Source organism: Blennius ocellaris (genome assembly GCF_963422515.1).
Source record: "Blennius ocellaris genome assembly, chromosome: 4".
In the NCBI taxonomy this organism is placed as follows: Eukaryota; Metazoa; Chordata; class Actinopteri; order Blenniiformes; family Blenniidae; genus Blennius; species Blennius ocellaris.
Genome location: NC_137653.1, coordinates 14,672,285 through 14,687,350, shown reverse-complemented (window position 1 = coordinate 14,687,350; position 15,066 = coordinate 14,672,285). Strand labels below are relative to the sequence as shown.

At 44.5% G+C, this 15,066-nt stretch overlaps 1 protein-coding gene across 1 annotated transcript in view; it reads right to left on the bottom strand.

Annotated features, from left to right (window-relative positions):
- Positions 1-51: 51 nt before the first annotated feature.
- LOC308129231 (retinoic acid receptor gamma-like) overlaps positions 52-15,066 on the bottom strand; it is a 33,467-nt gene continuing 18,452 nt past the window's right edge. Inside the window, exons 3-9 of the mRNA XM_080495075.1 lie at positions 3,860-4,008; positions 2,743-2,884; positions 2,468-2,631; positions 2,181-2,357; positions 1,791-1,995; positions 926-1,084; positions 52-774 (exon numbers count right to left, since the gene is read on the bottom strand). Of these exons, the coding sequence (XP_080351201.1) occupies positions 425-774; positions 926-1,084; positions 1,791-1,995; positions 2,181-2,357; positions 2,468-2,631; positions 2,743-2,884; positions 3,860-4,008 (1,346 nt within the window). The 3' untranslated portion in view covers positions 52-424. The remainder of the gene's footprint in view (positions 775-925; positions 1,085-1,790; positions 1,996-2,180; positions 2,358-2,467; positions 2,632-2,742; positions 2,885-3,859; positions 4,009-15,066) is intronic.

The window sequence follows — 15,066 nt, the reverse complement described above, 5'->3', positions numbered from 1 at the left end:
AGGAAAAAAAAATAAGAAGCATATCGCTGAAAAGTCATAAAAGTCATTCTGAGAAGACCTTCGGGGCGTACGGACACCATGTAAAGTTCTGCTGTTGCAATGTTTTCAACATCAATTTTTACAACGCATAGCCCTTAAGGAGTGCATTTTCTTCGGTCCAACATTGCGTGTGCGGACGAAACACGTTAAAAAAAAAATCGTTTGGAAGCAGTCTGGCAACGGTGCCCTCATCGATGCGCTGAAATGTAGTGCTTTTACTTCTCAATTTCCTTGTTTTTTCGACACTGAAATAAACAGGTTTTCCTGTCAGTCAGTATGTACACCTTATGAAGATATGTGTTGTGTGAAACCCCACTGATCCGTGACGTTCCCTGGAGGTGATATTGCTCAGTGAAGCTCGGTTGGCCGTCTTAACTCGTCTCCCTCACTGTGTTTTCCCTGTCACACCTTTCTTGTGCGAGGCTGCCGGCGTTGGCGCCGATGCCGCCGCCGCCGCCGCCGGCTGCTCCCACGGCTCCCCGTCACTGTCCGCCCCTCGCTCTTTCTCCTCGTCCCAGTAATCGTCCTCTTCCTCCTCCTCCTCCTCCTCGCAGGCCGACTCGTATGTGGGCTTCTCCTCCTTCTTGATGGCCTGGATGGCGGGCGGAGCGGCGGTGGCGCTCTCGCCCGAGTCACTGCTGTTCTCAAAGGCCTCTGGGTTCTCCAGCATCTCCCTGATCAGTGGAGGCATGGGCCCGGGGATCTCCATCTTCAGTGTGATGGCTCTTTCTGCACCTGGAGGCCCACAAAGATTTGAGGCACTATTAATACATGACATGGGGGACGCTGGTTGGTCTGACTTTCGCCACACCCTGTTCATAAACCACCACAACTTCATGTATTAGGAGCCGTGAGGCTGACGCGGGATTAATCAAACAACGCTGACCCTTGGTGCTGATTCCTCGGAGGTCCGTGACTTTCATCAGCATGCGAGGGAACATGTGAGGCTTGTTGGGACGTCTGCGGCGGGTGTAGATCTTCAGAGCCTCCAGCAGCGGTTCCTGCAGCTTGTCGACCTTCTCGGGCTGCTCGAGGTCCATACGGTCTGCGAGGGCGAGAGAGACGAGCCGGCGTAAAGACAAGATCAAAAACAAATCCAACAAACAGGTGACAGGGTGACGGAGAGGAAACTGCAGACCAGTGAGAAACTTTTACAGGCTTCATACAGGTGGTTAGATACTTAACTGCCACCGCAGTAAATCTCTGTTACTACTTTACTTTAAGAAAAAAAAAATATAAAATCAAATTTACTATCAAAACAACTCGATTTGCATTTGAGAGCTTAAACTGTTAAAGTAGTTTACTTAAAGCACACTTAAAACTGTACTTTTTTTTAACAATGAACTTAATCGCCTCTTTTTTATTTAAGTAAACACATCTGTTAATTGCATTCTGTATAGTTTATATATTCTATATATTCTTCTGTCATTTTGCTGACTTACAAATGTCCTCAAATAGGATAAATCAAGAAATAATCATGTATGAATATCAATATAATGTCTACAGTAGATACAAGCTCACACGATATATTTTAATGTGGTTTTTAAAAGCTTTTTCAACAAGGGATTTAATTTAGTCCCCTGAAGTATTGAGATTACACACAAGTATAAGACTACAAGATCCATATCAGTATCGTCTTACATGAAGTATACCTGAATTTTATATTTGTTTTATTGGGGTTTTTTTTTGTTACACTTTGATAAACACAGTTGGACGGAGGTGAACAAAACTGACGCCGAGCTCGATTTTACCCCCACAGATGAGACAGATTGCACTGAGGAGCCCCGTCTCCGTGTCGTCCATCTCCAGCGGCAGCAGTTGACCGGCGAAGGCAAACACCAGGTCGGTGAGCGGGCCGAAGCCGGCGTTGTGCATCTGGGTCCTGTTGAGCGTCAGGCCGTCTGAGAAGGTCATGGTGTCCTGTTCTGGGGTGTAGCGGGTGCATATCCTCAGCATCTGTGTGGGGGGGGGGGGAGGGAGAAGAAGTCAGACATAAGAAATGTAGAAGGTTTAGGATCCAGATTTGTTTACAGGAGCTGCTCAGAGATACAGTTTGTTTTGCGATCAACGGATAAAGCAGAGAGACGTATGGCAGAGCGCTGAGGACGTTGGAAACAGAGGAGCCACGGAGGGGCAAGTACCAGGATGTCCAGGCATGCAGATTTGAGGAGGGTGATCTGGTCAGCGATGGTGAGTGAAGTGAAGCCCGGTAGCCGTTTGGCAAACTCCACGATCTTTATAATGCACTTCGTGGAGAGCTCGCTGAACTTATCCCACAGGCCCAAGTCCAGCTGCACTCTGTGGTCAGCGCTGGAGTTCTGCGAGAGAGAAATTAGGACACTGTTAGTCTGCTGTGCGTCATCCATTACCGCGTTTGTCCTTTGTCCGACGTCTGCCGGTGGACGCGTTCGCGTCGACAGAAACTCACCGTGGTGTACTTGCCGAGTTGGCACAGGGACGGGAAAGTCTCCTGGTGAGCTTTGCTCACTTTGTTGACCAGCTCCTCCAGCTCTCCGCTGAGCTCGTAGTTCTCCGGCAGCACCACCTCCTCCTTCACGTCTTTTTTCTTTTTGTTCCTGTCGTTGCGCACAGCTGCGGAGAGACATACCGGGTCAGGATGCAGCTTCCCTCTTTCGAGGGTATTTCTTGAGAGTTAAGAACAAATCAACCACGGAGTCCATATTGCTTCGATAACATACTGACCTTCTTTGGACATGCCGACCTCGAAGCACTTCTGCAGCCGACAGTATTGGCAGCGGTTGCGCGTCACTTTGTTGATCTGACAGTTCTTTTCTCTGTGGCAGGTGTACACCATATTCTTTTGGATGCTGCGCCGGAAAAAACCCTAAAAGAGATTTCAGGAAGAAAAAAAAACATCTGGTACTATGCTCAGTAATCTAGGTGAGTATTTTCCTTTTCTTTGCTTAGATTTTATGCAGCTCTGTTTTATTGTCTCAGCGCAAAGTTTGAGAACAGGAAAACAAACTTAAGAAATGTTTTAAAGGTGGCTTGTTTTAAGCCTTTAGCTGAGCAGGCAAACTGTTGTAGCTTTATTTTTCTGCTTAAGCTTTTCATCAGATTGAGAGAAACTACACAACCTTCAATGTTGAATACGAACAGTTTTGAGAGTCTGGGTCTTTTAAGGATTTTTTTGTCTACTACTGTTTTATAGACTCATGATCAGATCCTAGAAAATAAAAACAACAAATCTAGATACAATTTCAACTAGATTTTAGGATTACTATTGCAAGAACACAGGGTAACACTAACCAAACTCATAATGCCCAAATTTACTGTATTTTTGATATGTTGGTTTTAGTTTCGGTTAAATATTAGAGTAAAAAAGAATATACAGACATCTTTAGATCAATTTAAAGGTGAACAGGCAAAGGTGTCAGGAGGAACAAACACTCCACTAGTGAAAACTTAAGATTCGACTCCTTGTTTTTCACATCAGAGAACAGGAATACAACACGAAAGTGGTCAAATCTTTCTCTAAACACAGAGTCGAAAATACATCAATGGGTTCCTGCAGTATTCATCTATTTGTCTCTGTAGGTTTCACAGCACATCATGTACAACATGTTGTTAAACTGTCACATTATTCCTTATTACAGTAAAGCTCCACTAGGGGGCAGCTGAGCCACAATTAAACAGTGCAGTTATGCACATCTGTTCACCTCAGGTTAAACATGAGGTTTTCACCCTGGCTCCAATGTTTCAGCCTTTTTTTTTTTTTTTTTTTTTTGTAGGGGGGGTGTCAGCTGCTGACTTTATAACATGTCCTGTAAACTCTCCGTGTATCTCTGGACTGGTGTACCTTGCAGCCCTCGCAGGAGCTCACTCCATAGTGATAACCGGAGGACTTGTCTTGGCACACAAAGCACGGCTTGTAGACCCGGGGAGGTGGAGGCGGAGAAGGGGAGCTGGGCACCATCTCCTCGGAGCTGGTGCTCTGAGTCTCCACCGCTGCAGAGGGAGGGGGAGGAAAAGTCTCTTATTATATCAGAGCGTGTTGTTTGCGTCAACGCTTGCAGTCTTTGGGAGCAAATACAACAACTGATTAAAATAAGAGTGGTCAACAAACAACCCCCAACCCCATGCAGACCACCCCTCGGAGCCAGAAGGCCAGCTCAAAGGCAGACATTTTTAAGAGAAAAGGGAGGGGGGGTGGGGGGTGTGGGGGGGTACTGCTGATTGACAGGGACTTAAAAGAGACACAATTAGCTGATGGCCAGATGGCCCTGCTGATAAAATGCTGATTGGCAGCTGAGATTTGATTGGCTTCTCCATTTACTAGTGAACGGTGGGGGGGGGGGTTTTGAAACCTCTGTTGACTTTTTGACTGACATCTGAATTTGTGTGTGTGTGTGTGTGTGTGTGTGTGTATAAGCTTGTGTGCACGCACACACATGCACAGGTTCACATTTTTATTTGAGAGGCCGTCCAACCAGACCTGCTCATACACCCCGAGCCCCATGTGAACAAACAGAGGTGGGATGTTTACGAGACTCGCTCGTCTCCCCCTGTACCTTCTCACCGTCTCGCTAAAGAAAGTGGCACTCTGTGTAACGCCATATGCCGGGCCACGGGCAGCATGGACCGCCGCTCGCGAAAACGCTCGCGACAAACAATGCAAAAACAGACGGCGCTACAAGTTCAACCAGCTGCTCGAAGCTGCGATTTCTCACACTGAAACCTGATCAGAGAAGCGGAGTCGAACAGCAACACGCCTGGTGCACATGTAAAGGTGATGACGAAAGAACAGCCAGATTCCTTCGAACGTGCCTTTCAACTTTCACCTTCAGTCACCCCAACTTCACCTCCCCCTGCCCAGTCCTACCCCCCCCCCCCCCCCCCCCCCCCCACTCCCTTGTTTCCTGGCCCTAAATTCCTCAGCGCAGGCTGGACAGGGTTTAATAGTTGGCCGGGCTCATAAGCAGCCCTATAAAGGTTGTGTCTCGGATGGGAAGGAGGCCCCCGGCCAGGGTGACGGCCTCTTTATTGGGATCCAGTCACCTTGGGCAGCTATTCACATCAACAGCTCCATCCTTGGATCCCTTCCTAGTAAAAATAAAGAATCTGGGGTCAAAAACCCAAAGTCACAGCCCCTCCTGTCACGTTCAATGGATAGCACAGGACTGAACCAAATGTGGCCCTCACCCCACCACAGCAACCCCAACCTGAACCCACAGCTTGTCATTAAAACCAGTGGTAAGGTTTCAAAAAACAGAGGAGCAAGGGCACAAAGGAATAATCTAATAAAAACAGAGAGGGGAAAATGAAAAGAGAAAGAGAGAGAGAGAGAGAGAGAGAGAAGGAGGAGGTTAGCCCGAGGACAGAAACTTCCCAGTGGTCGAGAGGTTAAATAAAATCCGGACTATTTAACTTTGACCTTGACTCACGAAGGCCAGTGCTAACTACTTGACCAGGAGCCTGCTTTAAAAATCAGAAACATGTTTGGGCTGCTTGGCACTAGGACCGAAGATGCTGGTTAATTATTAGTTAGTGAGGAAGTCAACACCAATTTCAGGTGTCGCAGGTTTCAATCATTTTGAAGCTCCTCTTGATGGTTCCAACGTAATAAGTATGATTTCTTTTAAAATTCTATATAATAAGTGCAGTTTCGTGATGATTTATGAATCAAACGGATGACAACTAATCCTAATTGTCAAACAAACTGTGTAATATTGGTAAATTAAGAAAAAAAACTTGAGATACGTGTGTATAAAAGCAGCTGTTTTTCTAAGTGAGCCTGACGTGAGATTGAAATCCTCGACACATCGACTGGATCACTCAGACATTCAGCCAACATTTCTGGATGAACTTCACATAAATCCAAACGTCTCTGTTGTGTTTAATTCCCACAGTGTCCTTTAGCTATATTACTGTCGCGTTTTAGCTTTTGCACAGCATTTCCAGATTTTCTCAGGCCCTCTTCGGACAGACGTATCTCCAAACAGTTCCCACATTCAAAACCAAGAGAAACGTCTGGTGCCGCTACAATAATCGGCTGTTCAAGTTAAGTTCATCTGCTGCTGCAGGCGTCTGGTTGGCTTGTTTGGTGCTTTTGTTAAGACTGCTTGAGAAAAAAATTTTTTATGACCCACTAACCAATAAGAAGAGCACTCAAACTCAAAGGAACTGAAGTTGAAATCCTGGAAATAAAGCTTTCTTTATTGATCATTTGATATGAAGCTACTGGTCCGAACTGGTTATCTGTGATCAGTTGGAAATCAATGGCTCACTCTTGAATAGCCTCTATTGTGCAATCAGACTGGGAGCTGGTTGAACATTTGGCAGGTTTCTTCTCATGACACATATTTTTTTTTTAAATGTGGAAATCCAAAAAGAGTCCATTTGAAAGAAAAAGAAAGAAAGAAAATCTGCATCACTGCATAACAACAAGCCCATTTAGTTTTAAGTTTTGCTTCATCTGCAGTGTGACTCAAGACCTGAAGAATGCTGTTCCCTTCCAGCTTCCAAACCTGTTTGAATTTGCGTTTACCATGTTAAACGAAATTAAATATATGGGTGATTTATTGTGTTATCAAGATCAAATATGTGATCACTGCATAGAACCACCACATACTGTACAACTAACTTGGTAACAGTTTTGCAGACCCATTAAACTGAGAAAACAATCGATATTCCATTCAAAAAAACCGACTGCTCACGTCAAAGCTGTAATTAGAATTGAGGTTTGTAAAAGAAAACAAAAAAAAACTGTGTGATATTTTCAGAATGTGAGACAGGGTCATGTTACACAGCAGTTCATGAATAAACAAAGAGCTGCTTGCTGAGAAGTAAATAGTGTAATGCATTCAGGTTTGGGGCATTGCAGTGGAGGTGGAGGAGCTGAATGAGTGGCAGTGTAACCTGATCACTGTTTTCTGTTTATATAGTAACACTGACAATGTAAAAGTGGCCCTGAGAGAACAAGTGGAAAAATAGCTCCTATTGAAACAGAGACGCTGCATCTGGCGCCAGCAGAGACGTGAGTGACTGACACTGTCTGAAGGTGGTGAGAGCGGGTGTGGAGGGACGTGACTCGGAGAATCCTGACGGAGGGAGACAGGTCGAGAGAGAGAGAGAGGGGGGGGGGCGATGGAGGAGGAGGGGAAGACTTTACCTGGCGTGGAGAAAAGAGGGAGAGAAGCCAAAAGCTTGGCGTGGAGAAAAGAGGGAGAGAAGCCAAAAGCTGTCAGCAGCTGTCATCACCCTGAACTGAGCTCAGCCTCAGAGCCTCGGCTTGGAAAAAAAAAAAACCCCAAAACAAAACAAAACCAAAAAAAAAAAAAACCCTCTCTCTTCTTAACCTACAGCTCACCTCACAGTGTGCCACAACATCAATCGGCACGCCGCTATTGGACACACAAGAGGCAACATGACTCACGTGAATCCTCTTAATCTGTCGAGGTAATACAACTCCGGTACGACGCTTCAATACTGAAAAGAAGTTATAAATATAACCTGTCAGGTGGCATTTTATCATCCGTCAAGCAAAAGCTTCAAAACACAACTTTATCCACTTCCAGTTTGGCTAATGGGGGGGGGGGGGGGGGGGGGGGGGGGGGACTCCCATTTGTAGCTTCAATAAACTCCAGCATTATACAGTATTTGCTATATTGTCCTTATGTGTTACTTCACTTCAAAATATCCATCTTGTGTCCAAGTGTCTTTTCCATCCTCCTCCTGTCCTGTTTCCTCAGCGTTTGTTGTCAGATCGGCACATTCCTGTTTAGACAACAGAAACCCCCTTCCAAAGCACAAACCTTCCTTATCTGCTCTGAAGATGGAGGTGTTTTGCAGCTACGCCCAGCGTGCGGTTTCCTTTGTACACCGATTCAAGGAGGTGCGCACATTAAATCTGCCGAGTGGAACGCTCGATAAAAAGATTTCTACTTTTATTTGCGGTACACGTTTAGGCAGGGCTTTGCGTTCTACCAGTAAAGCTGTACAGCTGTCCATTTGGCACCCGAGCAGGCATGAGCCACGGCGCTGATATTTCAGTGTGACAAAAGCCGACGCTTCAGCTGGGCAGAACTGATCTGTCATTTCGCATTAGCGAGCGCACGAGAGTGAAAACGCTGTGACTGAAGCCGCGTACCTTCCAGCTGCAGCGGTTTACATTTTATAGCCTGAGCATACGCAGCGCGCAGAACCACATACAGTACACACAAAGAATGAGAGTGTAGCTTGTTTTTTTTGTTTGTTTTTTTTTTTACTGATACTGGAGGGGATTCTTTATTCCTTTTGGAGAATCTCCACAAAGGAGACTGTGTGACACATGGCCTGTAGGACCTGGAGTCTTGCTCAACCTGCCAACATCACACATGTTATTGAACTAGACTTTGGCCTGAGGCTCCTCAGAGCCTCACACTAAGAGAGACTAAGACGCATCATAACAAAGACTTTAATAATGACGAAACTGTTGTTGCGAAATAGATTCAACTCCATATTCATAGTTTGTTTTTTAAAATTAAAACAATGGGAAATCCCCCAAAATCATATGATTATAAACAACACTATTAATATGTTATTCAGAGTGACATTCTGATTCAGCTTTCACATAACTTCATCGCTTTACAAAATGTTCAGCAGCACACTGAGGAATGTGCGTGCACACGTGAATTTGTGTGTGTGGGCTGCAGCATGAGTCCATGGGTCAGTTAGACAGTGTGTGATGGTTTTCCATGCAACTTGGAGTCCAGCAACAACTCAAGAGCATGGTGGATACAGACATGGGAGAAAACACTGGTAAAAATCTTCATTCATCATTAAAGTGTTTTTTTTCTTCTTTCTAGGTCCCTTTATAAAGTGCAATATCAACACAGCAACAGTGAATTTTTACTGTGTGATGTGATCTGACGTTTCCATCGTAAAAAAAAATAAAAATGCTTGGATCACTTGTGAAGTTGCCAAATAATGAGCAGGAAAAACTGGGAAAACATGAGTTTCAACCTTGGAAATACTGAGCAAGTAATTACTATACAGCAAAGAGGGGATGAGGGAGACCTGAGTGACAATCTCATTCATCAGCTGTTCTAAGTTCAATACCAGCGACCCCCCCCCCCCCCCCCTTCCACACACACACACCCTCCACCCCCATCACTACCTCCTCTTTCCTCCCCCCCTCCCAGAGTGGAACCCTCACTAATAACCCTTTTCCCCCTTCTGTCCTGTCCTGCCTTCCTGCCCGGGCAGGAGGAGGAGCCCTTCCTGTCATTGGCAGCACCTTTTAAAAGAAAGGCTGTGAAAACCAGGCTACTGTCCAGGAGATGGCTCCATAAAACAGCACCAAACACTTAAAAAAAGTGTTTGGTGCTTTTTTTGTGCCCCCCCCCCCCCCCCCCCCCCCCCCCCCCCCCACACACACACACACACACACACGCACGCACACAGATTTGCACAAGCTCACTTACAAAAACAGAAACGGTGGAAAAATCCCTTAAACCCTGCGAACTCTTACACAGTGTTGAAGCACGCCTGGCTGTGTCAGACGCACAGCATGTGGGCCAAAAGAGGATAATTCACAGTTCACACTCGGTGAAGATAGATAATGTGATCAAAAATGCACGGCAAAGTTTAAGAGGCTGGAAACCAAGACATTTAATATTTGGGGTGTACTTTTATTTCACGGTCAGGGAGCTCGTCTGTAGGAGTGTTGGGGGAGGCTGCATTTATGGGACTCCTTGTTAAATTTAGGTTTGTCCCTCCTGTCCCTTTTGTCCCTTTCTCTTGGGTTTTTTACAGCCCCCAATAAACCAAGATTTAATTTCACCCCTGTTTTCTTTTTTTGATAATACACAGTGCCTATAATGAGCTTCCACCTCTGGATACCTCAAATTCAACTGCAATTTCAGCAAACTTAACTTTCCAATTACATGTTTGTTTGTTTTTTTCTGTTGGTTTAAGTTCATGTGTGTTCAACAAAAGGCCAGACAACAAGAATGCACATGACAACTCAACATCAATATGGTAATATTTGAAATAGTTACCAAAAATGCTCTTCTAACCCAAAAAAAGATCAATCCAAATATTACACATCAGCATGATGAATAATTAAACCCAGTAAATTGCAGACACACTGCTTTATTTTGCACAGATTTGTTTGAGTGTCTTGTTCATGGCCGCCCGAACATACTGGATGTGATATGCACCAATAACTCAGAATCATTTCAAAACAACCTTTGTCAAAGTTAATGCACTGTTGTGAGGACAGGTCTGCGACGCCACCGCGAGAGACAAGCTGGAACACGACTGAACCTCACAAGATGTTCCTTTCAAGCAGACCGACTCAAGAACAATGACTGATCAGGAGCAATCAGGGAACGTCTCTGCTCCCGTGGCGTCTTTAAAGGCTACGGCGGCGAAAGAAACATGCTCCTCTCGTCGAGTAAATGAGCATCAGTTTAGTTTAGGAATTTTATGATTGGGACCTACTGGTGAACCACTCAAGATCTATTTAACAGGTGTGTCTTCAGGCAAGAGCCTGTCGGTGTCAAAGTCAAAGGGAAGTGTTTACATTCAGAATAAACTGCTGTTGGAGAAACAATGCACAGCAGTTACTCTACTTACATTAACTACAAAACATGTCATGTCAGATTATTTCATGACACCAAAGAGAGGGACGCGTGAATATGTGCAGAAAACTTTAGAAAAAAAAAGAATGGAAGGACATTTTTTTTAATCTTTTGGTAGCAGAGTAACTTCTAATCAGAAGTTTCTTTATGTGATGTACCTCCACCTATAAATGTTTTAGTCTTACAGTACATCACAATAACTCTGATAGGAGAAAGAATGCAAATATCACATAGAATCATCATCCTCATCAAAATCACACATCCTTGTGTAGTTTTGCTATTGTGGCCACTGTATCTGATTCAGTGTTTTGTTTTTTATTTAATACAATTTGAGGAGTAATGCAGACAACTACAGACCAGGCTGTTCCATTACAACACAAAAATCTCTGCTTTCACTCAGTGAAAAATTCCGTTTCTTCCTCTCCTTGACTACTAAGGTGGCAGATGAGAGAACAAATCAGGCTGAGGAGGATGAAACAGTCTACATTTATAGTTTAATAACAACTATATGAAGCACAAACAAAGTCAATAGTACAATGCTAAAAGAATTGTCTGTTTTCCTCTGTCTAGCTATAAACACTCACTAAAACATCTTCTCTATTAAATAATAATAAAAAAAAAAAAACACCAGAATTTAGTTTGTTTCCTCAGCGGTGGCCGCAAATGGCACCTCTCCGTTACACGACAACACTGATAGGTTTGCCCCTCCTATAAGATGATATGATGAGATGCTGCTGAGACAACTTTGAAAAGCTCATTTTAAGAGAAGAGGGTGTTAGAAAAAAAAAAGAAAAAAAGAAGATTATCGCCAAATGGAGTGAGGAATATTTTACCTCGGGGCCTGACACAGTGGCGCGCAAAAAGACTTGCAATGGGTCTATAATCCCAAATTCCACCTTCATTCCGCCACTCTTCTTTCAGCCTGAGTCTCTTTTCAACTGGCCCCTCCACACGCCCTGATCTCTTAATTGAGCCTTTGTAATTGTAATTGAAACATTAAAAACCTCTTGGTTACACAACAGAAGGCATGTAAGGTGATCCCTGTGTGAGTAAAGAACACACACACACACACACACACACACACACACACGCACACACACGCACGCACGCACGCACACACACACACACACACACACACACACACACACACACACACACACACACACACACACGCACACACACACACGCACACACACGCACACACACACACACACAGCTGGAAGAAAGAGGGGATCTTCAATAAGAGGAGAAAAACAAATGTCACACTGCACAAGAGGCAGCGACAGACAGAGCAGACAGACTTCAGCATGTCCCTGCTTCCTTTAATACCTCCTGACGTTGAAACAAAGGGAGGCAAAGAGGTGCTGAACTGCCTCACATAAAGAAAAATACAGGAAAAGAGAAAAGATCCCCCCCCCCCTCCTTAACACACACAGACAGATAAGACAGACAGTGGGACTGTGTAAGTCAGACAGCTGCATTTAGGATTCTAAGGCCACCCGATCAAAGCGGCCACATTAACTGAGAACTGAAAGGAAACTAAATGACTTCATGTTGTAATTAAAGTCTGGAAATTGCATACGAGTCAGTTCAGGGGATTATAAACAATATGGACGTAAAAGACAGTTGAAATCCTGTCAAGATCACATGAGGTCAGTCATGGTAAAATAAGCTTTAACTCAATATTATCTGTTGAAAATTCAAACAAAAGGCAATGGAATTCTTTCAAAGAAATGACGTCAAACAGATTATAACGGCAAAACGCTTTTTTCCCCCCCCTCTTAAAATAGACATGAAAAGAAATATATTTGAATGAATTCTGTAGTTTATAAAGCGATTAGGAAAAAAATACCGAAATGTAACACCAGCCCAAATGTAATAAATAAAGAAATGGAGCAGCTAAATCAGATCAAAAAATACGACAAAAGCCCATAACAACATTATTCCTCTTACGATTCTAACCACTGGAAATGTATTTTACATTGGCTTGGGACACAAGCCTGGGTGTAGCTCGTTGATCAGAACACAGTTTAAATAATAAGACCAGTTGTTGGAGATTTTCCTGATATTTATCATAATTGTTTTATTATTCAGGCTCTAAGATAAGAGTTAATTGAAGATCATCTGCAGCCGCTTGTGTTGAAGATGAACAGCTTTAAAACAAAACAAAAACCAAACTGTGTTGCTGTCATGAGCAGGTGAGCAGAAGGCGTTACTTCAATATGTGTAACGCCTTTGTACCTGTTATTGTCCATTAATGTTTACAGATAAACAACCTTTTGGTCAGTGAACATCTTGTCAGTTACTTCACACCATGTGGAAAAAGTCTGTGCTTGTATATTTCTGTGCACGATACCTTTATGGCTTAAAAAAAAAAAAGAAACTAAACTTCATCCCTAAAAAAAAAGGACCCTGGATGAGATTAATGAACATTTGTGGACATTTGTCTTTCAGGCTGGCATCTGGCAAAGCTCCGGCGCGAGTTGAAACAGGCCCTGCTGTGGTGTTTGTCATCCTGACCGCTCATCCATCATCATTAGCCAGCACTGTGGACTTGACAGTGTTTGATGCGCTGGTATCTAAATAATTACTGAAGATGAATGGACACGCCGTGAAGCAGCGGGGACGCCCCAAATCGTTTGTGGCAAAAGTGGCGAGGATGTATTCTATATTCTGGCTTGGCGACACGAAGAAATACACCTCTGCCAGTCAGTTTCCATGCACAGACAGAGTCGGCGCTTGATTTCACAAGTCAAGAGTTTGGAGAATGGACCGCATGACAATAACAAAAGGCCTGATTATTATGGTGCCAGACAGAGTGGATTTGTCCTCGTTTATCTCAGCACTGTTACTGTGACTGTATCGTGATACCTGATGCAATCTGTGCCTCTCGAGTCTTTTGAGGAGCTGTCAAGTAAATGTCGAGCGTGCGGAATTGAGAAAGCAGGGAGGGCTTTTATCAGGCGATACTTTTTACTCTTATTTCCAGTCTGGTTTTCTCACGATGAGTTTATTTCTTCCTGTCGCATCACTTTGGCGACACAAAATAAAACTGTGCAAAGTAATTCAGTGCTCAAATTATTGAAATCACTCACTCCATTAATGTCTTTATCTTTTCCAAATGATCCGGAGCTGACCAACTGTCTCTCTCTCTGTGTCTGTCGGGCCAAATTGCAACCATGTGATTTCAAGGCCCATTTGCTTTCAATCTGTCAGTGCTGTTTCTGTTTGGACATTGGTGGGTTGTTGTTTTCTGGACACATCACCGGGTTAAGTCCCGGCATTGTTTAGCAGAGCTGTCAATCATGTGAAGTCATTCATAAAGAAAACAAACGCCACAATGTATAAATACACTCCCCAGCTCGCTCACTCACACTCACAAAGCACACTGAGCACATAAACAAACAAACTGCGGGGTGAGAATGGGTACATATAATCGAAAGGAATCTGACTCTTCCTGTGGGGAGAGAGAGCGCCGTGATAACAAAACCAGCTCTCTGATAACACACACACACACACACACACACACACACACACACACACACACACACACACACACACACACACACACACACACACACACACACACACACACACACACACACACACACAGCTCCTCTTTTCACAGTCTGATGGTGGAGTACTCACACTGAACGCTGCTCGTCCCGGCCCAGGCGAAAGGGTCCAGGCCGGAGAAGTAAGGGGGCGGCCTTGCTGAGCATGCAGGAGCCTTGTCTGGACACATCAAAGAGGGGGCGAGGGGACAGCCCCCAGAGCCTCCATACAGTCAAACAATGGTCCTCTCAAATCACAGCCACACCACACTGCCAATGCTCTGCTTTGCAAAAGGGCCAGGAAAAGTCAGCTTTTCCTGTGTCTCAAAGTAACTTAATGCCCTGTTGTTTCAGGTGTTCCCTGTCTTGTCTGCCCGTCTCTCCCACTGTCCCCTGTCCTCTGTCTCTGTCCCTCTCTCTCTCTCTCTCTCTCTCTCTCTCTCTCTCTTTCTCAGGCCTTTTCCTTCTCTTACTCCTGCTCTCTAAGCTACTTTCACTCTCACTGTTTCCAGATCAACTTGCTGGTCTGCCTGCTTTGCCTTGTGTCTGTTGTAACTGATCTGTGCTCCCCTCTCTCTGGCTCTCTGGCCTCTCACACTCCACAGCAGTCACAGCCAGCTATCTGCACGCTCTCTCCCAGCACTGGGGAGAAAAAAAAAGAAAAAAAAAAGGGGGTGGGGTTGAGGAAGAAGCCAGGGGCCGAACCTACAGACTGAGTAGGTGTGTATCTGCTTCTTGATTGGACGTGCGTCAAGCATTCCCTCCTTTCCTCGCTCTCTCCTCTCCATTGAGTTTTAAACTCACCCTTTATGCATAATACTCTGGAAATGAAAACAAACACTCCTGATCTCCTTTTGTTCTCTCCTGCAATCTCTCTGTTGTTTTTT